Source organism: Odocoileus virginianus, chromosome 3 (genome assembly GCF_023699985.2).
Source record: "Odocoileus virginianus isolate 20LAN1187 ecotype Illinois chromosome 3, Ovbor_1.2, whole genome shotgun sequence".
NCBI lineage: Eukaryota > Metazoa > Chordata > Mammalia > Artiodactyla > Cervidae > Odocoileus > Odocoileus virginianus.
In genome coordinates, this window is record NC_069676.1 from 15,049,614 (window position 1) to 15,076,687 (window position 27,074).

At 52.6% G+C, this 27,074-nt stretch overlaps 2 protein-coding genes and 1 long non-coding RNA gene across 4 annotated transcripts in view; 1 reads left to right on the forward strand and 2 right to left on the reverse strand.

Moving 5' to 3' along the window:
* Window positions 1-92: 92 nt before the first annotated feature.
* ZNF414 (zinc finger protein 414) lies at window positions 93-3,726 on the reverse strand. The gene is made up of 8 exons (XM_020898671.2): window positions 3,608-3,726; window positions 2,607-2,919; window positions 2,178-2,285; window positions 1,958-2,063; window positions 1,091-1,437; window positions 958-1,008; window positions 371-544; window positions 93-274 (listed from the first exon to the last, which is right to left on the reverse strand). The coding sequence occupies exons 1-8, from the start codon at window positions 3,608-3,610 to the stop codon at window positions 201-203; spliced, it is 1,176 nt and encodes a 391-aa protein (XP_020754330.2). The 5' UTR covers window positions 3,611-3,726; the 3' UTR covers window positions 93-200.
* A 62-nt stretch (window positions 3,727-3,788) lies between these two features.
* Window positions 3,789-12,112, forward strand: LOC110140291 (uncharacterized). 2 transcript variants are annotated; one of them, XR_011486714.1, is made up of 4 exons: window positions 3,789-3,883; window positions 6,483-6,575; window positions 9,923-10,497; window positions 11,368-12,112. It is a non-coding gene; the product is annotated as an uncharacterized lncRNA (long non-coding RNA). The 2 variants fall into 2 exon arrangements; XR_002314705.2 differs by lacking the exon at window positions 3,789-3,883 and adding an exon at window positions 5,594-5,965.
* MYO1F (myosin IF) overlaps window positions 7,412-27,074 on the reverse strand; it is a 38,838-nt gene continuing 19,175 nt past the window's right edge. Inside the window, exons 14-28 of the mRNA XM_020898668.2 lie at window positions 26,791-26,958; window positions 24,795-24,880; window positions 21,158-21,239; window positions 19,503-19,609; window positions 18,914-19,012; window positions 18,649-18,793; window positions 11,573-11,687; window positions 11,305-11,474; window positions 10,787-10,932; window positions 10,311-10,457; window positions 9,969-10,117; window positions 9,436-9,519; window positions 8,651-8,846; window positions 8,401-8,570; window positions 7,412-7,857 (exon numbers count right to left, since the gene is read on the reverse strand). Of these exons, the coding sequence (XP_020754327.2) occupies window positions 7,781-7,857; window positions 8,401-8,570; window positions 8,651-8,846; window positions 9,436-9,519; window positions 9,969-10,117; window positions 10,311-10,457; window positions 10,787-10,932; window positions 11,305-11,474; window positions 11,573-11,687; window positions 18,649-18,793; window positions 18,914-19,012; window positions 19,503-19,609; window positions 21,158-21,239; window positions 24,795-24,880; window positions 26,791-26,958 (1,941 nt within the window). The 3' untranslated portion in view covers window positions 7,412-7,780. The remainder of the gene's footprint in view (window positions 7,858-8,400; window positions 8,571-8,650; window positions 8,847-9,435; window positions 9,520-9,968; window positions 10,118-10,310; window positions 10,458-10,786; window positions 10,933-11,304; window positions 11,475-11,572; window positions 11,688-18,648; window positions 18,794-18,913; window positions 19,013-19,502; window positions 19,610-21,157; window positions 21,240-24,794; window positions 24,881-26,790; window positions 26,959-27,074) is intronic.

A 27,074-nucleotide genomic window follows, 5' to 3' on the forward strand; every position in this document is an offset into this window, starting at 1 on the left:
GGCGGGCGATGAGGGGGGACCTGCCTCCTCCTGAGGTGGCGGTGCCCCAGGACTGCAGTGGAGCAGCAAGGGACCCAGACACACGGCACATCTCATCTACAGCTGGCTCATCTGCCTTTTATTGTCCCCCCACCCCTGCCATCTCAGGCTTTCCCTAAAAGGACACCATTACCCACAGCCCGCTCCCTACGCGGCGGCCTTCAGAGCGGCGAGAAAACCGGACACTCCCCCTCAGACAGCAGCGGCGATACCTTGGGTGCCAGCGGGGCCGGGTCTGGGTGGGGCAGAGGAGGGGGCGCCTGAGCCTCAGCCCCGCTCCTCGCCTCAGGGCCCCCTGCCCTTCCCACCCGCGCGCTCCCCCCGGCCTTACCCGCCGGCGCGTCGGGGCGCGGCTGCCCGGGAGCCGGGGCCGCGGGGCCGCCGGGGCGGTGGTCCTCCAGGTGTAGGGTCATGGCGGGCCGCGAGGCCGTGGAGAAGGCGCACTGCATGCACGAGTAGCGGCCGCGTGTGTGCTCCCACACGATGCGGCTGGGAGCCGCGTGCCCTGCGGGCAGGCAGGACCCGGTCAGGCCGGGCCCTGGGCGAGGGCGGGTCGGACCTTTCCCAGCCTCCCCATCAGCTCCCGGGAGTCGGGGCGTGGGGCGGGGGGCGCTGGCCTGGCCGATCCGTTTCTCCCGAACGTTTCCCCAAGTGTCTGGGGGCACTAAACTTGACTTATCCGAGTCCCCTCCTCCCATCCTCTGAACCCATGTAGGGGGTAAGGGCTCCGGATCTGAGCGCAAGATTTACACGGAAACGTCGGCGCAGATGAAGGAGCAGGGGCCGCAATTTTTAAGGCAAAATCCTGTATTTCGGGGGAGACATTTCTGGGCACCTGGAAAGGGGGTGGGTATCCCCCAGGTTCCGCCCGGCGCAGGAAAGAAATCCCCTCCACCGTCCCCGGTCACCTGCACGCACCTGAAGGCGCGTCCGAGCCGCCCTGGGGTCTTCGCGGGCTGCCGCCTGCACCTGCGGTCAACGGGCGGGTCAAGGTCAGAAGTCAGAGGGAGCCCAGCCCACCCTGAAGGCGTCCCCGATAGCCCACACTCACCTTGGCTCTTTTTCCAGACGGCGGCGCTGGAGGCAGGAGGCCCGGGAGCAGCGGCCAGAAAGGGGCGCAGGCGTGGGGGACTTAGGCCAAAAGGCGCGGGGTTCAGGTAGGGCAGAAAGGGCCCGGTGGGGGCAGGGGCAGGGGTCGTGAACGGCTCGAGCAGCGGGTACGGCAGGCCAGGCGCCGGCACAGGGTCGGACTCCGCGGGGCGCTCGGACGCCGGCGACTCCCTGTCCAGGGCCGGGGGTGGCGGCGGCGGGGCTGGGCTCTGCGCATGCTCGGCGCAAACATGCAGATGCTTGAAGAGCGAGCGGTGCGTGCGGAAGCGCAGCAGGCAGTTCTCACACCTGGGGGGCAGCACAGGGCCGGGCTGGGTCTCCCAGGGGACCCAGGGAGGGGCCTATCCGCGGTAACCTGGAGACCGCCGCTCCAGGGTGCTCAAGGACCCCGGGCCCAAATAACCTCACTCCCCCATCTGCGGGGGAGGAGTTTGCCCTAAGCGGCCGCCCACAGTGATCGCGACCCTTCCGGACTTCTCCAGGTCGGAACCCTGGGAAGATGAGGAAGGAAGTCTCAGGTGCCCTCTTGGGAGGTAGAGGACTGGGCGGAGTCGTGCCAAGTATGTCCCCCCCTACACACACACTCCCTCCCAAGCCCCGCCCTCGGGGTCCCTGGAATTGGCTCTAGGGACCAGTCTCTTCCGGGCAGGTAAGGGCAAGGCTGGCCCTAGATCACATCCACTTCCCGACCCAACCCCCTCGGAAAAGGAAGGGAGAAAAGCCAGGACCCCAGGTAGTAGCTGTCAAAATCGAGGGGGAGCTGCCTGGTCCCCCACACCAGCAGAGGTCACGGTGGACCAGGTCTCACTTGAAGTAGCGGTTGGGTTTGTAGTGCAGCTTGCCGTGGGCCACCAGTTCCTGCATGTTGGGGAAGGTCTCGGTGCAGCTCAGGGCAGAACAGCGGAAGAGCTTGCCTGGCGGCGCAGGGATGAAAAACAGAGGAGTGGAGTGGGGTGGCCTGGACTGGCCCGAAGGCTCCGCCCACCTCCCGCCCTAACCTACCTCCCCACCATCTACCCTGGCCCTACCTTCCAGGGACTGTGTGGGTGGGCAGTGGGTACGCAGATGCTGTGCCAGGTCTCGAACGCTGGGGAAACTGAGGCAGCAGCCTGGGCTGGAGCATGGTATCTGCTTCCCTGAAGGATGCATAGAAGCGGGGAGAGGGTCACCGTCCCTTCGTCATCCACGCTGTCCAGGGCTCTGCCTCAGAGGGGCATTGGGGCAGCAACTACCCTGCTACTAACTATGGTTTCTTATTGGGGCCTTTACCCTCTGCCTCCCCCACCAGAAAGTAGCGGCTGAGTTTCCCTGGCTCCTCGGAGCCACAGCCTGGCACACAATGGGGCTCAGTAAGTGGTGATTCCCTCTAGGTGGGCCCCCAGTCTGGAGATACTCAGTAGTCTGCAATTCTATTGTTCCAGGCCTGTGATCCCCCATAAGGTCCCATCACAGGTCACCTGGTGGTGGGCGTCGTCTGGGAGGCCGCAGGTCCTCACTGGTCCCGGAGACAGTGCTGGTTGGGCCAAGGCTGTGTCCAGGTCCAGGATGGCCACTGTCTGGGGCTGGGGAGGCACCCTGCTGGGTCCCTCCGGTGGACCCTCCACGTTCCCACACTGGGGGTGTGGTTGCCCGGCCAGGGCCCGGCTCCTCCTCCATGGAAGAGGACTTGGCTATAGCAGCCACAACTGGGGACATCCCCTTGTCGGTTTCACTGGAGCTGGGCTCTGCAGTAGCCGGCATGTCCGGGCTGGGCCCCGAGGGTTCCTCATCCTGGTGGAAGGAAGAGGTGGGGAGAACCCCCTGGGCCCAGGGTCTGCCTGCGCCAGCTAGGGGAACCCCTTCACCCCGCCATAACCACTGGGTGTTTCTGAAACAGCGAATGCCCCGGAGACGTCACCCAGTCGGCCCCCATCCTAAGGAGAGGCAGTGGGTGAGGGGGTTGAACGTCTGCCTCCAGTGTCCCCGTCCTTCGGAAGAGAGTTGGGAGGTGTGCCAAATGTAGAAGGGGGTACCTTTACAGGAAGGCCCTATATGAAAGAAGCATGCTCTGATCCTAACTTGGAAAGCTGGGGGCCCCTACTACAAGGCAGGGGCGTGGCCCAGAGGGAGTGGGCGGGGCAAAGGCGGGGCTCTGAACAGGGCGCGGCTAGGAAGATTCTGGAGGGCTAGAAGTGGCCAAGTGGGTGTTTGAGAACGGAGATATACCCTACTAGAGGGGTTCGAGCTGTGCAGGCGAACTGGAGGGACCCCAACATATAAAGATCAGGGGGCGGTGCCTGAGCCCTGTAGGCGTGGCCCACTCGAAGCCAGAACCGGAAGTAGGGGGTAGGGTGCTCCCTGAGTGACAGCGGAGGGAGACTGCCCGGATGTGGGGGCGGGGTCGGCCGGAGGCTTAGAATGCCGCTCCCCGCCAGTCCCTGCTTGTTCGCCGCGTCCGCGTCCCCGGTGCCGCGCTCACCATCCTCAGCCTGGTTCAGCCTCTTGTTCCCGCGGCTCCGGCGGCTCCAGCTAAGACTGCGGCGACTCCTTCGGTGGCCGTGGGCTCGCTCACGTCGGCGCCATTTTTCGGCTCCTAGCTCTCGCGAGAACGGGGGCGGGGTGCGCACACGGTACTCGGCGAGGAGGCGGGGCCGGAGATCCAGGATTCTCCCGAACTGCTATGCTCAGAGGGAGAAGGCAATGGCACCCGACTCCGGTACCCTTGCCTGGAAAATCCCATGGACGGAGGAGCTTGGTAGGCTGCAGTTCATGGGGTCTCGAAGAGTCGGACACGACTGAGCGACTTCAGTTTCACTTTTCACTTTCATGCATTGGAGAAGGAAATGGCAACCCACTCCAGTGTTCTTGCCTGGAGAATCCCAGGGACAGGAGAGCCTGGTGGGCTGCCGTCTATCCGGGGTCGCACAGAGTCGGACACGACTGAAGCGACTTAGCAGCAGCAGCAGCTATGCCCAGAAAATGTGTGCAGAGATCTAGGATTAAAATTTTCCTGGGCCTTTGTGTCCTCCTGTGCAAAATGAGCATCTTCATTTCCTCCTGTCCCGTCACCATATCTCGAAGGGGGATAAACAGCAGTTCTCAGTTTTGAGAAGGTCGTGTTTAGAGAACTGCCTCTTTGGAGAGAAATTGCCACGGACGTTAACATTTTCAATGCACTTAGTCCACAAGTTGGAATGGATCTGTTGAGATAGCCAAGGGCGGGAAACAAGTTCACTATCCGTCCTTAGGACACCCGGAACATGTGTAGCCTAAAGATGGAGTGGTGTGTGTTTTCAGGAGGATAGATGGAGAGCCCTGGCGTGAATTGTGTCACCTATCCAACTTACGTTCCTTGAGTGCCTACTTTGTGCTAGGCTCTGGGGACACAGAGATGAACAGGACAGGCCAACATTCCTGCTCTCAGGGGGCACTCACGTTTTAAAATGGGGAAACAGACAATGAATCAACAAATGCGGGAAATGACCTTATGGTTATATTAAGTGCCATAAAGGAAAAAGGGCTTCCCAGGTGGCGCTAGTGGTAAAGAACCCGACTGTCAATGCTGGAAATGTAACAGACACCTGTTCGATCCCTGGGTCAGGGAGATCCCCTGGAGGAGGAAATGGCAACCTGCTCCAGTATTCTTGCTGGGGAGAATCCCATGGACAGAGGAGCCTAGCAGGCTACAGTCCATGGGGTTGCAAAGAGTCAGTGGTGACTGAGTGGCTGAGCACAATAAATGGGGGGAAAAGCCCAGAAGGATGTGATGGTCCCGGGCCAGGGAAGTTTTGACTTCTGAGCTGTTGCCTGATTGTCAGGAGGGAGTTATCCAATAGAAGTTCAGGAGGCCATGTGCCTGTGGGAAGAAAGAATAGCTGGTGCAAGTGGCCTGAGCTGGGGAGGGACAAGCTTATCTTTTTCAAGAAACAATGAGGTGATCAGCTCACTGCTGGAGCCAGGTGGAGGCAAGGAGTGAAGATCAGAACATAGACAGGGTTCAAGAAAGGTCATTGAGGGACCTAGTGAACCGTGGAAAGAGATGTGTGTGGTCTCTATTCTAGCTGATGAATTTTTAGCAGGGGGAGGTACACCATCTGATTGCTTGGTGTCCTTTGGAGGATGCATCATTGTTGGGGCAGTAAAGTAGATCTTTGATCTAAGATCTCTGGAATACATTATTTAAGCATTTGAGAGTTCTAGGCAAGTGTTGGGTTTATATACAATGTATTTCCGTCTGTGTGCATAAGATGTGCGTGAGCCATTTTCTACTCTGATAATATGTACTTTTCTGCTTTTATATGCCAGGAATATCATTGGGAGGAGACATCAACAAACTGGGGTGGAGGGGGAATGGACAGAATTCTGCAGTGAGAGGGAAGACAGATTTTTCACACTTTGGGGCTGTCTGAATTTTAAAAAATAATTTTATTTTGATTATTATTAATATGGTTAAAAACTCATTAAAAAAATCCTTTTTAGGAAGGGTGGAGTGTGTGTGCGTGTGCGTGCACACAGGGGAGGTTGGTGTAATCTGGGGAAGGGTGGAGTGAGGTCTCAGAAAGGACAGAGAACCAAGAAAGGGAGAGGAGGGGCCCGATTTAAGAAACTTTGTAACAGAGTCAACAGGATGTTGCTGAATGGGTGGGACTAAGATGACTGAGGTTTGCAGTCCAAAGATGCTATAACCTAGATGTGAGATGCTGTGTGCTAGAAGATGTCAAACCTACTCTCTTCTTCATCCCCAGTGAATAGCCCTACTTCCTGCAAACGTGGTGATGGCTATTGCAGTGGGGCCTCAGGGCTATACCCCTTACTTGGAAGAGGGACAGCCTGCGTGGTGAGTTCTAAGATAGAGAAAGGAGACAGAAGCCTTTATTCCCCTTCAACACCAGGAAATGCCCAGCTAATGATGTTGTGGCTCACACAGTCCTCCTGCAGTCTGTCCCCCAATCTAAGTGTTGCTGAGAGACATGCACAGTGGAAGCCGGGCAATGGAGGGACAAAAATCATAGATGGAGGGAACCAGGGACATTCAAGAGATTGTGAAGTGTGAAAGCGAAAGTCAGTTGTGTCAGACTCTGCGACCCCGTGGACTATAGCCCATCAGGCTCCTCTGTCCATGGGATTCTCCAGGCGAGAATACTGGAGTGGGTTGCCATTCCCTTTCTACAGGGGATCTTCCTGACCCAGGGATCAAACCTGGGTCTCCTGCATGGCAAGCAGATTCTTTACTGTCTGAGCACCAGGGAAGCCCCCAATTCAAGAGACAGGTTAAATGTTTGTGTAATGGTTGACTAATGACAGGGCTGCTGAGGCACAGTTGCACAACTGGGATTTTTTTTTTTTTTCTCCAGCCATGCTCAGCTTTCCAGGTAGGTGTGGATCCTGAAGAAGGCTCTTCTGACCAGTTTTTCTTCAATACCTATCTCCCATCCTCCAGGTACCGGGTAGGTGTCTTCCATCTGGAGTCCTTCCATCACAGCGTAGATCACTCTGTGTAGTATTTGCCATCAAGATCTGCTGACCCTTTCATCCTTCTTGGCTCCTCCAGCAACGCCTACACTCTCTGCACCCCTGTCCCCTGCTCTAGCCCCAGTCCCTTCTCTGGCTCAGTCCTGACCTCACTTATCTGGTTCTCTCTCCCAGAGGGACTGCTCTTTTGGGGGCTGAGCACAGAGTGGGTGTTCATTTAGAAAGTCAAAATGCTTAGGCTCAGATCCAAGGATTCACCTGCACATGTGGGGAGGTTTGAAAGGCTCAGATTCCAGCACTGGTTTCGGGACAGCTGGAAGGGGTGGACAGGTAGCCAGGTTGATCCCTCCTTCACCATGACATAAGTGCAGAAAGCACTCAAATGTCAGAACCGGTCCATACTCCAGGTGAGTGAGAGCTAAGGAAAGAGATATGGGGTGGGGGCAGGGTCCAGGGATGACTCTGAGTGGATTATGGGGGGACATGTGGGACCTGCCTCCTTCCTCAGGGTCCCAGCTGGGTTTGGTATTAGGGAGGTGTGTAGATTCAAAAGCTGACAGGGCCCACCAGAACATTTTCTGTGGGAGAGCTGGCATGTAGCTTCTGGAAGCCAGCAAGTGAGACAAACTCAAGCTTTGTGAGGGACGGGAGTGTATCCGAGTTCAAAACTTGGCTCTGTGGAATCTTGGGTGAGTGACTAAACCTCCCTGAGCCTCCATTTTTCCATCTGTAAAATGGGGTTGTTTGCTGATCCTACCTCACAGGGTTATGAGAAGGCAATCCTTGTCGGTGCTCAGTAAGTTAATTCATATTTTCACTCGGCAAACATTTATTGCCTTGTTTATGAGAGGAGGGAAGTCAAGCTTGTCAAGATCCCCCAAAATGTGCTTGGCTCTTTGCCCCTGGGACACAGCTCATATCCTACTCACAAGGCAGCTGTGAGGTAGGTCCTGTTAGCCCTGTTTGACACAGGAGGAAACAGGTATGACTTGCGGGAGGCCAGGGTCCAGGGCGGGGGACAGGGGCTCCAGTGGTGACCCCTAGACCCAGGGCCTGAGTTAGGCCGGGCTGGAGGTCACAGAACTGGACCTTCTGGCCAATGCAGCCGAGGGAAATGAAACCCATGTTGCAGGATCCAGGCAGGCAGGTGGGAGAGCAGGGTCCCAGACCCCTGCCCCACTCAGATCTTCTCCACATAGTTTCCGGGGAAGAGGCCCTCCTGGCCATGCAGCCGGCCTTTCCACCAGCCTGACGAATCTGTGGGAGAGGAGAAGATATGATCCCATGCCCAGCTCGCCCTAGAGAAAGCCTTCATGCTGGCTCTGTATCTGTCTGTCTTGTCTCCACGGGCCCGGCATAGGGCAGAGACTGTCTTCTCTAAGACAGAAAGAAGGGATGGAGCTGCATGTGCATTTGCCTTGCCCCTGGCTCACACTTTCATTTTCTAGACCATCCACTCCTGCTATTCCCTCATCCTTCTTACATAGGTCCCTCCCCATGATCCCCACGGGAGACCCAGGAATAACTCCTAAGATGTTCCCCCACCCACCTGCAGAGGGTGCTGTTGAAGCTCCTCTAGGTGCAACCCAGGGGCAAAGTAGGGAGGTGGCCTGGGCCATGCAGACAAGGCCCATTTCCAACTCACAAGGTAGGGCTGCTATTGGCCCTAGTGCTTGACAGGTGGGAAAAATGAGGCTGGGGTATTGGGTGTGATGCAGTGAGGCCAGGCTCCCAGGGTTGCTTAGGAGGTGACCTCCAGACCTTGGAGGTGTCCTTCTGTTTCTGCCCTGGCACACACACCTTCCATAAGGATCTCGATGACCTCGTTCACATTGAAGCTCAGCTCATCCACGTCTTGGCCGACATACTGGTACAGTGCCCGGCACCTGGGGCCATGCACCCGTGGCTGGGGCTTAGGTCGGCCTACACCAGGCACAGGTCGCTGTCCCACGCTGCGCTTCCTCTGCATGCTGTGGGCACATGAGGGCGCTTGTCACAGCCCCAGACACTCCCCATCCCATTCCTGGGGCTGCCCTCCCACACCACCTACCCAGCCACGCCTTGGTCAGGCACATTGAGGAATTCTGTGTTGTGCTCTGAGGGGGGCCGTGCCCGTGGGCGTCTGCTGGCCCCCAAGGCTGAGGACGGAGGGCCCCGTGGTGGCCTCTGGGAGCCCCCTCCAGATGTGATCTCCATGGGCAGGGGGCCCCTTCTGGCAGACGGAGGTACCCCATTGCGGTCCAGGCCTGCAGCAAGAGTAAGGATGGGAGCATTTGTCAGGGTGATGCCAGCAAGATTTGAGGAGGACTTAGCTCCAAGTTCCCTGAGGGAAGAGGCAGCTACTCTCAACCCTGTATGATAAGGACTGGCCTGGAGAAAGAGACCCTGGGGTTATGAAGGCATAGATTGAGACTCTGCTAGGGGTAAGATTTTCCCTGACCTAGGTCTGGAGGGCTTTTGTGGGTGGGTCTTAGAGGATGAATAGGAGTTCATATGGAATAGGAGTTTGGGAGACAGGCAGAGCAAACAGCTCAAGCAAAGGCCTGGAGGGAAGACAAAATTTGGTAAATTGGCAAAATAGGATGTACCTTGCATGACAGGAGTTTAAGATGGGAGGAGAGGTCACTGGTTAGCTGGGGTCAGAATCTGAAGGGTTTTTGAATATCAAACTAAGCTTAGCTTTTATTCTATGGGAGATGGGGAGCTATAGAGAATTCTGGACAAAAAAGAAGAGAGTGGTCCACTTTTCGTAAGATCCCGTTGACAGGAGGTCTGTCTTAGGCCTTGGAGCCCACAAGAGGCAAGGAAGACATTTAGTGTCAGGTGTCTCTTCACCTCTGGGGGGCCCGGGAGCTGCCCGGGTAGTGGTCTGGCCCGGCCTTCTAGATTTTCCATGGGCCATCCCCTTCCGTGTGGGCTCTGAAAGGGAAAGGGGAAAAGATATAGGGATTTGAGTGGTGGCCGCACTAGATTCTTGGCCCCACCCCCAAGGCCGGTTTACTCTGGGCCACGCCCCCTAACTCACTGGCTCTCTCATCAGGACAGAGCCTCTTAGTTACTGGAACACTGATTGGTTCCACCCAATAATTGGCCCCGCCTCTCCAGGACCCACCCCTTATTGACTTTGGGGCCCGCCTTCTCCAAAGATCTTCCCATCGGGTCTACTCTATGGCCACGCCCCTCCATATTTCTCGCTCATTTATTGGTCACCTCTCTAGCCCTGCCCTCTTCGTGGCCTCGTCCATTACCCACTCTTGACCTCCCTCACTGGCTCCGCCCCACGGTCTTCATTGGTCCCTGTCTCTGATCCCACCCCCTACAGGGGCCAGCCTCTTGTGCTCCAATCTCCTGGTTCTGCGCAGACTCACTGGAGCTTTTGGGCAGTCCGTCACCCACGCTGACTGTCAGGGCCTTGCCGCTAGCCTTGAGCACCGCCACGTCGCCGGAACCACGCGAGAAAGTGACGCTTCGGGTGCCACCTCCGCCCCAGCCCTCCTTCTTCACCCGGAACTGTAGTCTGTGAGGAGAGGAGGAAGCTGTGGTTGTCCCCACCCGCCAAGCAGGGGTCACCTCCTCATCCCCTCCTTGCTGACCGGGGCTGAGATGGGAGGGGGCAAGGCAAGGGCGAATTTCGGTCAGTCTGTGAGGCAGGGGAGGGGGCTCTGTGCCAAGCCCAGCCCAAGGATGGTGCGGGAGGTGGGGGGTCGTACGTGTCGCTGAAGGTGAGGGCCAGGGGCCTCCGCACCGCCTCCTCAAAGCGCTTGCACAGGAGACTGACGAACTCAGTCTTGAAGATGCTCTCCAGGAAACTGTCGGCCGCGTCTTCTTGGAGGATGAAGAAGTCATCCTGCCGCGTGCTGGGAGAGGGGCGGGAGGAAGAGCATGTGAGAGTGACAGGTGAGGCTGGCAGAAGGGCTGATATTTGAGATGCAACAGGGGAGGGGCAAATGAGGGGTGACACAGGTGGGGGCAAATGGGAGAGGTGGCAAGGAGCTGGAAAAGGTGGTAATAGAGAAGAGTCAGGAGAGGGGATGGGTGCTGTTGGCAAGTGACCATGAATCGGAGGGCAAGTAAAGGTGACAGGACCAAGAGAAAGTTGCAGGTATAGAAGGTTAACATGTTCAGGGTGACAGATGGGGTGACAGGAGGGCAGCTGATGATGAAGGGTGCTAGTGAGGGGACTCACCTGAGAGAAACTCCCCGGAGCGCCTGGATCTCCAGCTTCTTTTTCAGGACTTCACGCACCTGGCCCTTCTCAGGCCCCTTCTTCACCTTCTCCCGCCCGATCACATACACACACTTGGGTGTCAGGATCAAGTCCCTCTTGATGGGCTATGAGGATACAAGACCAGAGAGGCTGGTGCCAGGAGCCCTGGGCATGGGCAGCCTGGCCTCAGGGCATCAACCCAGATGCCCTGGACAGATGATCTGGACAGATGTGTTTGATCCGGTGAGGATATATCATCAGATATATGTATATCATATATGTATGTATATGTATATCATATGTATATCATCTGATATATATATATCAGATATATAGACAAGTGTGTCTGGGCTATATACAAGGATATATATGGTGGACAGCCGTGCCTACATTAGTTGAGCCTATATCCATGGGCAGATGTGTTTGGGCAAGGTGCAAGAGTACCTTTGGTGGGGCATGGGCAGGGTCCCAGATATGGCTGCCTGCTAGTGCCTCACCTTGAAGCGTCGGTCATACTTGTTGACTGAGTCAGCAAAGTCCACGCGCTCTCTCTTGCCTAGGAACTGACGCAGCTCCGGCCGCTCCTCCAGCCCCAGGTAGTCCCCAACGAAGTTCCTATTGATGCTGTTGCGTCTCCGCTCCTTCTTGTTCAGCAGGATGTTGGAAGCTGTGGGGGCACAGGGTCGGGGGAGGGGCAGAGGTCATGGTTTGGCTCCCCCAAGCCAATCCGTCCTCAGCCCCAGCTTCCCACCTGCAGCCTCTCACCTTCCTCCCGCATCTCCTCGTACTTCCGGACTGCCACATGGCGCCGCCAGGCCTTCTGGATGGTGCGGGCAAAGCCATCGAACTTGCGCTCTCGCATCTCCTCTAGAAGGAAGAGCTGGACAAGAAGGAGGGCTGGTGGGTCCTGGCATCTCCCCGGGGAGCACAGTTTCCAGTTTCCTCTGAGTTTCCACCCCACCCATGTACTTTTGCTGACAGGCACCTGCACACATGCTTTTACGTTATGGACACAAAATTTTGTCTTCTTCCAGATGACCAGACCCAGAAATCCCTCCCAATTTGGAGCATAGCTTCTGCATTAAATTACAACTCTAGATTTGTCTTGCTGGGTTTAAACCCCTGCTCTGCCACTTACCACCGATGTGGTCTTGCCAGAAATGTTATAACATGATGACTTTTCACCCTTATTAAGCTATGGCCTACCATCCGTGGGAGGTCCATATCTGCTTCAGAGATGTTAGAAATGTGAACCAATGTGCATCTTGGAAAACCAATAAAAGTACTTTAGATATGAAAATTGGACAGACAGGCCTATTGATGTGACTAGTGACCACGTGGTTGTACAGTATACAACCTGCACACCCATCCATAGCAGCCCCTGAAAGGAAGCTTTGATAGAAAAGCAGAGAAAATTTGAATTTTAAGAGTCTCCACCCAGATGGGATATAGAGAATAAATTATTAGAGCAAGTCACCTGGAATAATAACCAGTGACTATATCAGAGAAGGAACCTATGGGATAAACTATTACAAATCTACAGTAATAAAATTAAAAGATGCTTGCTCCTTGACGGAAAGCTATGACAAATCTTGACAGCATATTAAAAAGCAGAGACATCACTTTGCCGACAAAGGCCCATATAGTCACAGCTATGGTTTTTCCCATAGTCATGTATGGATGTGAGAGTTGGACCATAAAGAAGGCTAAGCGCTAAAGAACTGATGTCTTCAAATTGTGCTGGAGAAGACTGAGGGTCCCTTGGACAGCAAGGAGATCAAGCCAGTCAATCCTAAAGGAAATGAACCCTGAACATTCATTGGAAGGACTGATGCTGAAGCTGAACCTCCAATACTCTGGCCACCAGCTGCAAAGCGTCATTGGAAAAGACCCTGATGCTGGGAAAGATCGAAGACAAAGGCAGAAGAAGGGGGAGGCAAAGGATGAGATGGTTAGATAGCATCACTGCCTCAATGCACATGAATTTGAACAAACTCTGGGAGATAGTGGAGGACGGGAGCCTGGCATGCTGTAGTCCATGGGGTCACAAAGAGTCAGACATTGAACAACAATAACAGTAATAAAAACAATTGTGTTGGTCAAAGAATAGAACAAACTTGGACCACGACAGATGGCTGGGAAACACTGTAGTTCAAATGGAAATTTAGTGACAAAAAGGACAGCATGGTCAATCAGTGATGATGGGAGAATAATTGAAAATAAAGTTGGGCTTTATTTAGAAAAAAAACAATTAGCATTTCAGCCAGAGGGTTTTCTCAAATACACAAACATCACTTCACTGCTAAAAGCCTGAATGCCATTTTGATGACAATGATGGCTAAAGTCTCCTAGAAACCCCAGACTTCCCTGGCAGGACTAAAAGAATTCTGCAGGTACTTGGTTCAAGCTCACTTTAAAAATACATAATATCTTGGAGGGCTTGTAGATCTGTGAGTGTTGAGAACTGGAGTATTTCCTGCCTTGTCAATAAACAAGGATTACAGTCATCAGTGATTCTGGCTGTCCAAATGTGAATATCTGAGCCCTAAGGGCACTCAGTTAGGAGAATACCTGTGTGACCTGAGAGTCAGCAGGCTGTAGTGTTCCCTACAGTGAGCACTGAGGGACTCTGGATATGAAAACACTGGATATTGGCCCCAGATAGCTGAGATGCATATGAAAGGAGTGATTTCAGTGAGCCCAGACTCTGGCATCTTCCCATACATAGAAAAGCGCTAAATTCCTTCACTTGGGGTGTCTGGTTTTCTTTAATTCACAAAATCCTTTTGATGTTCAGACTACCTGCCCTTTGTTACACACTTCTATGTAACCTGACTCCTCCCCCTAACTCCTTGGAGCAGTTCTCTAAGGGTCACTTGAGATGCTGTCTCCCAGGCTTAAGTCCTAAAAATTCCCACCGAATAAAACATAACTCTCAACATTTAGGTTGTGACTATTAAGTCAACAGTGTTTATAACTGATCTTAAAAAGTGGGTCTTCTTTCTCACCAGAGAGAAAAAACAACATCTCAGGCCAACAGGTTGCAGGCATTGAAGGGTATTTTGTTGTTGTTCAGTCGCTAAGTCCTGTTTGATGCTTTGTGACCCCATGCACTGCAGCACACCAGGCGCCTCTGTTCTCCACTGTCTCCCAGAGAGTACTCAAATTCATGCCTACCGAAGCATCTCATCCTCTGTCATCCCCTCTTCCTCCTGCCCTCAATCTTTTCCAGCATCAGGGTCTTTTTCAATGAGTGGCATTTACATATTCTTTTGTTTCTCAGACCGGTACTCTGTGGATCCTGGAGTTCGCGTGCAAATCTTGTGAAGTGATGCCTGTCCAGCGTGCCTGGAGGGCGTGTACATGCATTCTGTGGTTTGCTGAGGGAACGGCAGGTCTGAGTAAAGGGATACCAGCCCTGCAGAACTAGGGGCAGACCAGTCAACCAGGACAAGTGTCTTCCAACCTTGTTATTTCTGCCCAGGGAAGAGGGTTTGGTTTCAGCTTGGGAAATAAATCTTCCTTTTCCCACAGTGTTAAAGGCATCTCTTTTCGTGCTGCTAAGGGCAGGGGTGGATGTGCTCAAGGTGGATGACACACACACCCCAGATCTGAGCTTGACCTGGTGTAGTGCACTGAATAGTGTTCTCCCCAAACTTATGTGCACTTGGCGGGCACTTGTGAATGTGACTTTATCTGGAAAGAGGGTCTTTGCAGAGGTAATCAAGTTAACATGAGGTTAGACTGGAGTAGGGTGAATCTAAAATCCAATGTAACTAGTGTTCTCATAAGAAGAAGGAGGGACTTCCCTGGTGGTCCAGTGGTTAAGAATCCACACTTCCAATGCAAGGGGTATGGGTTTGATCCCTAGCCAGGGAACTGTGATCCCACATGCTCCATGGTGTGTCAAAATATAAAAAAGAGGGAAATTTGGACCCAGATACACAGAGAAGAAGGCCATGTGATGCCAGAGGCAGAGATTATACACCAACAATATAGGTATGATACATCTGTATAACAAGAAATGGCAAGGATTGCTGATAACCACCAGAATTCAGGGAGAAGTAAAGAAAGATTCTTCCCTGGCACTTTCAGAGGGCTCATAGCCCTTGATTTTGAATTTCTTTTCTTTCTTTTTTTTTTTTATTTTGAATTTCTAGCTTCTAGAAATGGGCTTCCCAGGTGGCTCAAAGGTAAAGAATCTGCCTGCAATGCAGGAGACTCGGCTTTGATCCCTGGGTTGGGAAGATCCTCTGGAGGAGAAAATGGCAACCCACTCTGGTATTCTTGCCTGGAGAATCCCTTGGACAGAGGAGCCTGGTGGGCTACAGTCCATGGGGTTGCAAAGAGTTGGACATGACTGAGTATAAGCACAAGCCTCCAGAAATGTGAGAAAATAAATTTTTACTAGGTTAAGCCAGCCAGTTTGTGGTACTGTCTTACAGCAGCCCTGGGAAGCTTGGGATGGTGGGTTGCCAATAGGTGTATAAAACACTTGAGGCATTTCGAATTCATGATTACAAGAAACAAGACCCAAATCTAAATAAGTGCATCTGTAGTTGAGAAAAGCTCCAACTCCATTAATTAATTCTTTGATCAATTTTTGAGAAACCACAGTTAAACTGTTTCCATTTTACTAAAATTGTTTTCACTAAAATTAGGTTGTTGTTTTTTTTTCCTGTGCAAATTTTTAGTCTCTGTTTTTCTTCCTTATGAGACTTTCCCACCAGCGACCTCCCCAGTGGTCTAGTGGTTAAGACTCTACTTGTCAATGCAGGGGGTGTGGGTTTGATCCCTGGTTGGGGAACTAGGATCCAACATGCTGCAGGGTGGGGCCAAAAATTAAATAAACTAAATTTTAAAAACTTTCCCACCAAGCTTTTACTTTTATGAGCTTCATTATTTCATCTAGTTCACATTTACCCCCTCAAAATGTGCAGAGCGCAATTTTGGTCAAAATTTGATTTTAAGTTTTATTGTCTTAGCCAGTGCTAGCATTATTTTCATACTGCAGCCATTAAGTTAAAAGACACTTGCTCCTTGGAAGAAAAGATATGACAAACCTAGACAGCATATTAAAAATCAGAGACATTACTTTGCCGCAAAGGTCCATATAGTCAAGGCTATGGTTCTTCCAGTAGTCACGTACGGATGTGAGAGTTGGACCATAAAGAAGGCTGAATGCTGAAGAATTGATGCTTTTGAACTGTGGTGTTGGAGCAGACTCTTGAGAGTCCCTTGGACAGCAAGGAGATCAAACCAGTCAATACTAAAGGAAATCAACTCTGAATATTCATTGGAAGAACTGATGCTGAAACTGAAGCTCCAATATTCTGGTCACCTGATGGGAAAAGCTGACTCATTGGAAAAGACCCTGATGCTGGGAAAGATTGAAGGCAGGAGGAGAAGGGGATGACAGAGGAGGAGATAGCTGATGGCATCACTGACTCTATGGACATGAGTTTGAGCAAACTCTGGGAGTTGGTGATGGACAGGGAGGCCTGGCGTGCTGCAGTTCATGGGGTCACAAAGAGTCAGACGCAGCTGCACTGAACTGAGCATTCTGTGTGTGTGTGTGTGTGTGTGTGTGTGTGAATTTTTGTCTTTTCCTTTCAGAGTCATATGTTCCAATTTGCCAGTAACCAGCAAGATGGATTCTCTTTCTCTCTCTCACCCTCCCATTTTCCTCTTTTTTTCTACCCCTCCCTCTCTCTTCTCTTTCTTATATGTTACCACTTAAATTCTTCCAGGTGTGGTTTTAGCCTCAGACAGTTTTGGTTTGTACTGTTTACTGGAGTGGGTAGCCATTCCCTTCGAACCAGAGATCAAAGTCAGGTCTCACTGCTTTGCAGGCAGATTCTTTAACATCAGAGGCACCAGAGCAGCCCAAGTTTCTATCACTAACAATATCTATTTTGAATGTGATTCTACACTATTTTTATTCTTTGGAGCAAAGTACATCCATAGCAAAAAGCTCTAGGAGGTAGATACCAATGTATCTGGGAGATGAAAATCTGGACCTCCCAAGAAAGAGACTGTTTTTGTAGCTATGGACTCTTTAGAGCCTCCACCCCACTGTGTTATGTTTTTGCTTTGATGAGAGAACAGTTACTTGTGAGTTACAGTAACATCTAGGGAATCATGCAGACAATCCCCTGGTTGTCTTCATAAAGTCCTTGAGAGGCTATGGAGCAGGTGACATGATTATGCACGTGACGGGCACCCAGCTGGGCCTGGCCCACACCCCCAGCACACCTTGCTCCCATCCTTCAGCTTCTCTGGAACCTAAGATTCCCTTGGAAGTCTGGTGAACCAGCACAGTTCACTGAGATGGTCATCTCTCTGTACTTTCCAGTCCTCACACCAAAGCAGGTGGCCAGACATGCCTTTAGGGCCTTCTTCGCCTTGCTTTCTTTTTGTCATTCTTGTCACTGTTGCTTTTTTAAAAACTTGCCCCCTCCCAGCTTTATTGAGCTACAACTGACATACAGCACTGTGTAAGTTTAAAGTGTACACATATATGTTGATCTGATACATGTATTATGTTGCAAAATGATTACCACTATAGGTTAGCTAACCCTTCTGTCCTGTCACATAATTACCATGTCTTTTCTTGTGGCAAGAACATTGAAGATCTACTCCCTAAGCAAATTTCCAGTATATAATGTGCTGTGCTTAGTCACTCAGTCATGTCCAACTCTTTGCAATGCCGTGGACTGTAGCCTGCCAGGCTCCTCTGTCCCTGGGGATTCTCCAGGCAAGAATACTGGAGTGGGTTGCCATGACCTCTTCCAGGGGATCTTCCCAACCCAGGGATCGAACCCAGGTCTCACATTGCAAACGGATTCTTTACCATCTGAGCCACCAGGGAAGCCCCCAGTATATAATACAGTACTGCCAGCCTTGATGACCACACCGCCCTGTACCTTAGATCCCTGGAACTTATTGTCATTGTTGCTTTTGCTCCTGAAAGTAGAGGCAGCATAAAGTTTGGGGTGCTTCCAGCCTTTTGATAAAAGGCTAGGAGCTGATGACAGTGTGCTAGAAGGATTATTTCTACATTGGAGGATGTGAAATGAGGTTTGTCTGATAACAAGAAAATTGCCACTTTAGGACTTCCCTGGCAGGCCAGTGGTTAAGAATCTGCACTTCCATTGCAGGGTGCATGGGCTTGATCCCTGATCAGGGCACTAAGATTCTGCAAGCTGTGCGGAGTAGCCAAAGAAGACATAAAAATAAACTAAGAAAATTGCCACTTTGACCTGAATCTCTGGTCCAGGTACTCATGAAGGAAGGAATGAAATAAGAAAAGAGAGAGAAAACAGGACAAGAGGAAGAAAGGCAAAGGAAGGAATGAGGATGATAGAAGAAGGAGATGGAGGAAAAATAAAGAAAGGAAGGTCTCTTCCAAGGGGCTGTCACTGCAGGTGGCTATGTGTTTCTCTACCTGCCTCCTGGCCACCAAGGACCCTCTAGCTAATTTTTTTTTTTTTTTTTTTGCCATGCCCAATGGCATGAAGGATCCTAGTTCCTCCACTAGGGATCAAACCTGCAACCCCTGCATTGGAAGCTCAGCATCTTAACCACTGAACCACCAGTGAAGTCCCACTAACATACCTTTCCTGAGCACCTACTAGAGGCCAGGCACCGTGCCTCGGACTTCCCATGTTTTCTAATTCTCACGTTGATTCTGCAGGGTGACTAGGACTCTCCCCAGTTTCCAAATGGAGAAACCGAGGCTTGAGGGTGGCAGGGAGGAAACGTGCCCACGGTCACCCAGGCGCCTGAAGAACGGGACCGTGCAAGTGATGCTGGTGTCTGTGTCTCTCCCACACACTTACGGACTCGGGGTTCTTGACGAAGACCTTGGTGCTCCCCATCTGGTACTGGTCAGGCTCCATGTTGACTGCCCGCAGCAAGTGCTGGACCCCCTGACGCTCGTCCCCGCGCCAATACGGCCAGGTCTCGGGGGTCAGAATGGCGTACCTGAGGCCGGGGCGGGGGAGGGTGTGAGCGGCTGGTGGGGCTGCGGGGAGGGTGGGCCGACTGGAGTGGGCGGGTGGTGGGCGGGGCGCGCGGTGGGTGAGTGTGGCAGGGATGCCTCACCTCTGCAGGAACTTGGCGAACTGGCGGCGGTAGGCAAAGCCCGCGCGGCGCACCCTGATGTTCTCCTTCAGGCCCAGGTACTCCACCTGGTGCTTGACCCTGCGGAGAGGGCAGCCTGAGTCCCCTGGTGGCGGCCTCCCCGCTCCGGGGCTCTCTGGATTCATGCTGGGAGCAGTTTAGGGGGTGAGTTCTGAGGTCTGGGGAGGGGGTTCATTGCTGGTCCAGGGGTCCACTTGGGAGTTAGTTCTGTGCACTGGGGGCCTGGGTTCTAGGGGGAGGGGTCGGTGTTTGCTGCGTGGTCAGTTCTAGAGTCAATTCTAGGGGTGGGTCCAGGGGTCTGGGGAATGAGAGGGACTGTATTGTTAGTTCCACAGACAGTCTGGGATTCTCCCTGGGGACCTCGTTCAGTGCTAGGTGTAACCCCGGGGCCCTGAGAGGTTTTGCGCTGGTCCTAGGGGTTAGCCTGGGTGAGACCTATGATGAATTCCATGACCCTGGGTGGGTGGTGGCGGAGGTTTGCGAGGGAGGGTCAGTCTCGGGGACAGACAGTGTGGACTGGCTTAGGTGGGGCGGGGGCGGGGGTGGTTACCTGTTCTCTTCCCAGTCACGGGGCCTCTTGGTCTCGTTGGGCTTGATGCATCGGATGTAGTGGGGTGTGCATCTCTTCAGCGTGGACACCAGGTCATTGGCTTGTTTCTAAGGGGGGAGAGAAGATGGGGATAGGGGGGCACAGATGGGACCCTCTGGCCCCTCTCTCTTCCCATTCTGAATACAGCCCCAAAAGACTGAGACACGTGGCACGGGAACGTGGGGGTGGCACCTGATGGACTCAGGTATCCCTGGTCCCTATGTGGCTCTGTTAGCATGTACCACATGGGGTTGATATCCTGTGTGTGTACCTGACCCTTGAACTCCAAACTAGGAGCTCTCATGCCTGCTGCACTCACCGCTTAGCCAGGCGCAGAGTGAGTGCTCAGCGAAGGTTTGTTGATGGAATAGCTGAGCATGTGGGGGCACACACTGCCTGTCCTTTGGGGCACAGGTGTTTTAAAAGCAGAGAATCACACGTGTGTGCCTGAGAGGCCAGGGTGGTGCATTTAGTCCTGCAGGGGAGACTAGAAAGGAAATCGTTCCAAGGGGGAAGACTAGAGGAGTGGAAGGAGAGACCCTGGCATGGATCACAGTTCTGCTGTGTGATCTGGGCCAGTGACTGCACTTCTCTGTGCCTTGGCCTCCCATCTGCCAGGTGGGACTAATCTCCTGTCTGTAAAGTGTCTCGTGTTTGCTGCCAGCACTGAGAAGTGCTCAATATACTGTTATTAAAGTATTATTATGATGGTACACCCATGTTCATAAAAGCACTCTTCACAATAGCCAAAAGGCAAAAACAGCCCAAGTGTCCATCAGTGGAGGAATGGATAAGAAAATATCCATTATATCCATGGCATATTATTCAGCCTTAAAAAGGGAGGAAATTCTGGCCTATGCATGAACTTGGAAGATATTATGCTCAGTGAAATAAACCAGCCACATAAGTGTCCAATTCCACTTATAGGAAGTCCCCAGAAGAGTTACACCCATAGAGACAGAAAGCAGGATGGCAGGTGCCAGGGGCTGGGCGAGAGGATGGAGAGTTAGTGATTAATGGGGACAAAATTTCAGTTTGGGGAGGTGAGACAGTTCTGGAGATCAATGGTGGGGATGGTTGCACAACAACAATGCACAACAATGTGAATGTCCTTCATGCTGCTGAGATGTACACTTAAAAATGGTTAAGGCTCAGATGGTAAAGAATCCTCCTGACAATGTAGGAGGTGTGGGTTCAATCCCTGGGTCAGGAAGATAGCCTGGAGAAGGGAATGGTGACCCACTCCAGTATTCTTGCCTGTAGAAGAATCCCATGGACAGGGGAACCTGGCTGATGACAGTCCATGGGATCCCAAAGGACTGAACACAACTGAGCAACTAACACTTTCACTTTATGTATATTTTACCATAATGAAGAAGAAAGTGACAAATGACCAAAAGACCAAAAGAAAAAAAAAAAAATCATTAGGATGATGGCTCATGTCTTTATTTAGGCGATTAGGAGGATATTAAGGAAGCTGGTCCAAGCTCCCCAACCCCAGCGCTGGAAGAAGCCCTTGTTGCATAGAAGATGCCAGAGGGAGGGGCAGAGGCTCTGTGATGGGGAGAGATGGACATAGGAATGAAAGAACTGGACGCATCCCTCCCCATGCCCACCTTGATCTTGGAACCAGCAGTGCTGGGGCGGCCCTTCTTTTCCACATCCAGCTTCTCAGGAAAGAGCATCCGGAGGAAGGCCCTGGGTGGGGGAAGAGAAGGAGTTTGGAGGTGCAGGCGAACGTCGGGTGCCTTCCTGGAGGTGGAGCTGTTGAGGTGTCTGGGACCCAGAGATCATGCTGTACATGTGTGGTTCTCCCTGAATGTCGGCAGGTGTGATGATGCGAACCAGAGGGTGGGTTTCATCCTTTTGGTTCCTTGATTTATTTGTATTGTTACTTTTTCCTCTGTGACTGTGCATGACTTGGGTAGCAAGTAAAATAAAACAGTTCGACTAAGTGATGTGGCATCTCTGGCATCACAGGTAGGTCCCCTTGGAGGCAGAGGCTTGCACACGCGTGCAGGGAAATACAGACAAAGACCTTGCTGTTGCGGCCCCATGGGTGGTAGCCACAGATGGGCACAATCTCTGTGTCTATCAACAGGGCATTGGTTAAATTCACTTTGGTGAAACTGAGCAGGACCCTTGAGGGGAACTTCCCAAAGACAGACAATTCCTCCTCCTTCCCATGTCCACCCCCACCCCCCATTTGCTGTTGGAAAGCTTTAGCCTCCTAGGCCTTCTCTGAATTCCAAAGGGCAAATTTAATCAGAAAAGTGGGAAAATACAGAAACAAAGGAAAGCAGTCAAGCAGGACACAGTAATGATAGTTTAGCTGTAAAAGAAAGTTAAAGACTTTCAATTCTTCCTCAGTGGGTGTAGAGGGCTTCCTTGGTGGCTCACTGGTAAAGAATCCTCCTGCCAATGCAGGAGATGAGGTTCAAGGGTTCAATCTCTGGATTGGGAAGATTCCCTGGAGAGAAAAAAATGACAACCCACTCCAATATTCTTGCCTGGGAAATCCCATGGACAGAGGAGGCTCGGGGGTTACAGTTCCATGGGGTTGCAAAGAGTTGGACATGACTTGGCAACTAACAACAAAGGGCTATAGATAATATCCTGAGCCAAATCCTTAAGCTGTTTTGCAGATACTAAAACCCCTGCCAGGTAGAAGAAGTTAAATAAATTCTGACCACCAGCATGTAGACCCCAGACCAGCTGGAACCAGAAAGTTGATGATTAAGATTCTTGAAACATCACCCTGTTACTTCACCATCAACTGACCAAAAAATTGTGAAAGGATCACACCATGTGACCCTTTCTCTCACACAGTCTGTAAAGATCCTTCCCTGAAAGCCCTCGGGGAGTTTGGGGTCTTTTGAGTAGAGCTACCTGTTCTCCTTGCTTGGACCTGCAATTAATGCTGTACTTTCCTTTACCGCCTGGTAGTGTTGGGAGGTTGACTTTGCAGTGAGTCAGGTGGGCAGGCTTGAGTTTGGTTTGGCAACATTGTTATGTTCATTGTTACATTCCTCTTTGATGAGATCTTCCCCGAGGGCTATAATCTAGAATGAGTGGACTGCTTAGTAGATGCAGACTATATACCAGACCACCTGACCTGCCTCTTGAGAACCCTGTATGCAGGTCAGGAAGCAACAGTTAGAACTGGGCATGGAACAACAGACTGGTTCCAAATAGGAAAAGGAGTACGTCAAGGCTGTATATTGTCACCCTGCTTATTTAACTTATATGCAGAGTACATCATGAGAAACCCCGGGCTGGAAGAAGCACAAGCTGGAATCAAGATTGCCGGAAGAAATATCAATAACCTCAGATATGCAGATGATACCACCGTTATGGCTGAGAGTGAAGAGGAACTAAAAAGCCTCTTGATGAAAGTGAAAGAGGAGAGTGAAAAAGTTGGCTTAAAGCTCAACATTCAGAAAACTAAGATTATCGCATCTGGTCCCATCACCTCATGGGAAATAGATGGGGAGACAGTGGAAACAGTGTCAGACTTCATAATTTTGGGCTCCAAAATCACTGCAGATGGTGACTGCAGCCATGAAATTAAAAGACACTTACTCCTTGGAAGGAAAGTTATGACCAACCTAGATAGCATATTAAAAAGCAGAGACATTACTTTGCCAGCAAAGGTCCGTCTGGTCAAGGCTATGGTTTTTCCAGTAGTCATGTATGGATGTGAGAGTTGGACTATAAAGAAAGCTGAGCGCCGAAGAATTGATGCTTTTGAACTGTGGTGTTGGAGAAGACTCTTGAGAGTCCCTTGGACTGCAAGGAGATCCAACCAGTCCATCCTGAAGGAGATCAGTCCTGGGTGTTCATTGGAAGGACTGATGTTGAAGCTGAAACTCCAGTACTTTGGCCACCTCATGTGAAGAGTTGACACATTGGAAAAGACCCTGATGCTTGGAGGGATTGGGGGCAGGAGGAGATGGGGATGACAGAGGATGAGATGGCTGGATGGCATCACCGACTCAATGGGCATGAGTTTGAGTAAACTTCGGGAGCTGGTGATGGACAGGGAGGCCTGGTGTGCTGCGATTCATGGAGTCGCAAAGAGTCGGACACAACTGAACGACTGAACTGAACTGAACTGATGTGTTTGCACATATGTGTGCTCACATGTCCAACTCTTTGCGACCCTATGGACCAGGCTCCTCTCTCCATGGGACTCTCCAGGCAAGAATACTGGAGTGGGTTGCCATTTCCGCCTTCAGGGGATCTTCTCCCCCCAACCCAGGGATCAAACCCCTGTGTCTCCTGCATTGCAGGCGGGTTCCTTTACTGCTGAACCACCAGGGAAGCCCACACAAGTGATAGGAATGGGGATTTGACTGCAGTTTTGCATGAGGGATCTTTGTGGGTAATGCACATGTTTCAAAGTGAATTGTGGTGATGGCTGTACAATTCTGTACATTTATTAAAAATCATTTCTAAAAATGGATGCATTTAATGGTATGCAATTTAGACCTGAATCGGACCATTTAAAAATAAGTATATGTGTAGATTCAGTTTTATTGGATGTGGAATAATATTGGGCAGAGTTGCTCTAAATCAGTGGTTCCCAAACTCGAATGTACACATGGCTCCTGGGATTTTGTTAAAATGCAGACTCTGAGTCATTCAGTTTATGGTGGAGCCTGAGATTCTTCTTGTATCAGAAGATGCTCATGTTACAATTCTAGAAACCACACTATCAGCACTTTAGGAACCACTGTCTTAGAACATTCACCCTGTGCTATGTTCCATTTGCTTTCAAATTGTGGTGCTGGGGAAGTCTCCTGAGAGTTCCTTGGACTGCAAGGAGATAAACCAGTCAATCCTAAAGAAAATCAACCCTAAGCACTCATTAGGACTGAAGCTGAAGCTGAAGCTCTAATACTTCGGCCACTTGATGCAAAGAGCCGACTCATTGGAAGATATCCTGACGCTGGGAAAGATTGAGGGCAGGAGAGGGGGGTGGCAGAGGATGAGACGGTTGGATGGCACCGACTCAAAGGACATGAATTAGAACAAACTCTGGAAGACAGTGACTGCCAGGATCCTGGCATGCAGTCCCTGGAGTCATGAATCAGAAATGACTGAGCCACTGAACAGCAAAATTCACTAGAAACAGCTGCCCCCACAAACTCTATGGAGTGATGGGAGCTCTGGGGAAGGTTAGGTGGTTCCTGGGCCTCCCCCATCCCCACAGGGAGTTGCCCAGAGACCTCCACGCCTGAGACCACTCACTGCTCACTGGTCTGCATCAACTCTATGAGGTCAGAGAAGAGGACATCACGGTTCCTCTCGCAGAAGCCGCTGACGTCATAGGAGACCTGGAGGAAAGTGGCATGGGGTGGGGAATGAGAATCTGAAGTGAGGGATTGGGGATCCCATGGGGGCCCACCCTGGGGTGAGAAGACTGGGCAGTATCTATGGTTCATATTAGGCAGTCAGGAGCAGCATGGACCTGGTTGAGGGGGGTGGGGCTGGAGGTCTAATGTTCAAGGTTAGATTGGAGGGTTAGGACTGCAGTCTGGGTCAGAGGGGAGAGAAGATGGAGGGTTACAGTCCAGATTGGGGGAAGGAGCTGCAGACTGGATCAGAGGAAGGAGGAGATGACATATCCCAGCTTGGGGAGTAAGGGGCTGTAATCTGGGCAGGGAAGAGCAGTTCCTGGGTGTCTGCTAATTAATTTGGAATCAAAAGGTCACATTGAGCCTCTGTGTTCTGGTCAACTGGGGGCCTGGGGGATGTGTCAGGAGGGTTATAGCACTGGCTGGAGTTTGGTGGGTGGGTGGGTTTCAGCCTGGCTTGTAGACTGGGTCTGCTATCCAAGGTGCAGGCTCCCTATAGTTCTGGTCAGGCTACTCTCAGGATGAGAAGCACAGAGCCCAAGCCCACTTTAGGAATGGTGGGCTGCAGCACAGTCAGGGAACCACTGGGGCTGTTTACTGCCCATGATAAGGTCAAAGAGAGAGTGTGCAGTCTTGTAAACTGGGGAGGAGGACCTTGGCCAGGGTGGGAGGACAGTGGGTTTCTGAAACTTTGGGTAGGGGGTCTGTCTGTAGGGGGTCTGTCTGAGGCGGTAGGTTGCAGCATGATCCAGGCGTCTCCAAGTTGGGATCAGAAGAAGCGGGGCCATGTTCTGGGTCAGGGGGACACTGGGGCTTATAGCTCAGATTGGGGCTTAGGGGGCTCTGCTGCCTAATTTGGGGTTGATGGGAGGGAGTTTGTGTCCTGTAAGGTGTGTGGGGGGGTGCTCAGTCATTTTGGACTGTAGCCCACCAGGCTCCTTTGTCCGTGAGAATCTGCAGGCAATACTAGAGTGGGTTGCCATCCCCTTCTCCAGGGTATCTTCCCGACGCGGGGATGAAACCTGCATCTCCCGCAATGGCAGGCAGATTCTTTACCACTGAGCCACCCAAGGAGTCTGTAAGGGGTAGGGGTTGCTGTCCTATTAGTTGGGAGTGCTGTGGCCTTGATGGGGGAGTGGACACTAGGTTTACCTGCCCTGCTGAAAGGCCGTGATAGTGGGGGGGAGGGCTAGGCCAATTCCTGGGGGTCAGTGGGAGAGGGGGATCGTGTTTCTGGTCAGTAGGGGAAGGGCTCGAGAAGAGGATCAGTGTTCTTTAGTACTGGCTGGTGTCTGGGTAGATTCCTTCTGTTGGGAGATTGGGAGGCTGCAGCGGGGAGCCTCTGGAGGTGTGTGCGGGGGTGTCTGAGGGGCGGTGCCTGACGGGCGGGGTTCGAGGCACAGGGTCTGAGGAGTGGGGACGGGGCCAGAGTGGGGCGGGATCTGATGGGCGGGGATGGGTCTTAGGGGACGGAGACCGAGGGGAGGAGTCTGAGGGGCCGGGTCAGGTCTGAGGGGGCGCGTCCGAGGGGCGGGGTCTGATGGGTGGGTCGGACCTGAGGGCGGGGTCTGAGGGTCCGAGGGGCGGCGGTCGGGCCTGAGGGGCGGAGCCTTAGGGTCCGAGGGGCGGAGTCTGATGGGGTCGGGCCTGAGGGGCGGGGTCTGAGGGCCCGATGGGCGGGGTCTGATGGGTGGGTCGGGCCTGAGGGTTCGAGGGGCGGGGTCTGATGGGTGGGGTCGGGTCCGAGGGGCGGGGTCTGAGGGTCCGAGGGACGGGGTCTGATGGGTGGGGTCGTGCCTGGGGGGCGGGGTCTGAGGGTCCGATGGGCGGGGTCTGGGGGGGGTCGGGCCTGAGGGGCGGGGTCTGAGGGTCCGAGGGGCGGGGCGCACCTTGCCCGCGTAGTGGTGGATGACGAAGCCCGCGCTCCAGCTGTTGAAGTGCTCGTGGTTGCCCACGGCCGCCTGCAGCTTCTGCAGCAGCGTCTGGTCGGCGCCGCCGCCGGTGGCGTGCATGGTGGCGCACACGTCGTCCAGGACGCTCATGATGCCTGGGGGGCTCTGTGGGGGCGGGGGTGAGGAGGTGGGGAAGGGCTCAGCCCGGCCCGGCCCCAACCCCTTGCCGCTCCTGGGAGGGAGCGGACGTGATGGGAAGCTCCGATGTGTGGAGATGCTGT

Bases quoted from the DNA above. Each gene is read 5' to 3' on its own strand.
- ZNF414 (XM_020898671.2), bottom strand. The intron at 2,064-2,177 runs GTAGGGCCAGGG...CTGCGCCGCCAG, and splicing joins ACCCACACAGTCCCTGGAAG to GCAAGCTCTTCCGCTGTTCT. The intron at 275-370 runs GTAAGGCCGGGG...TGCCCCACCCAG, and splicing joins GCGCCCCGACGCGCCGGCGG to ACCCGGCCCCGCTGGCACCC.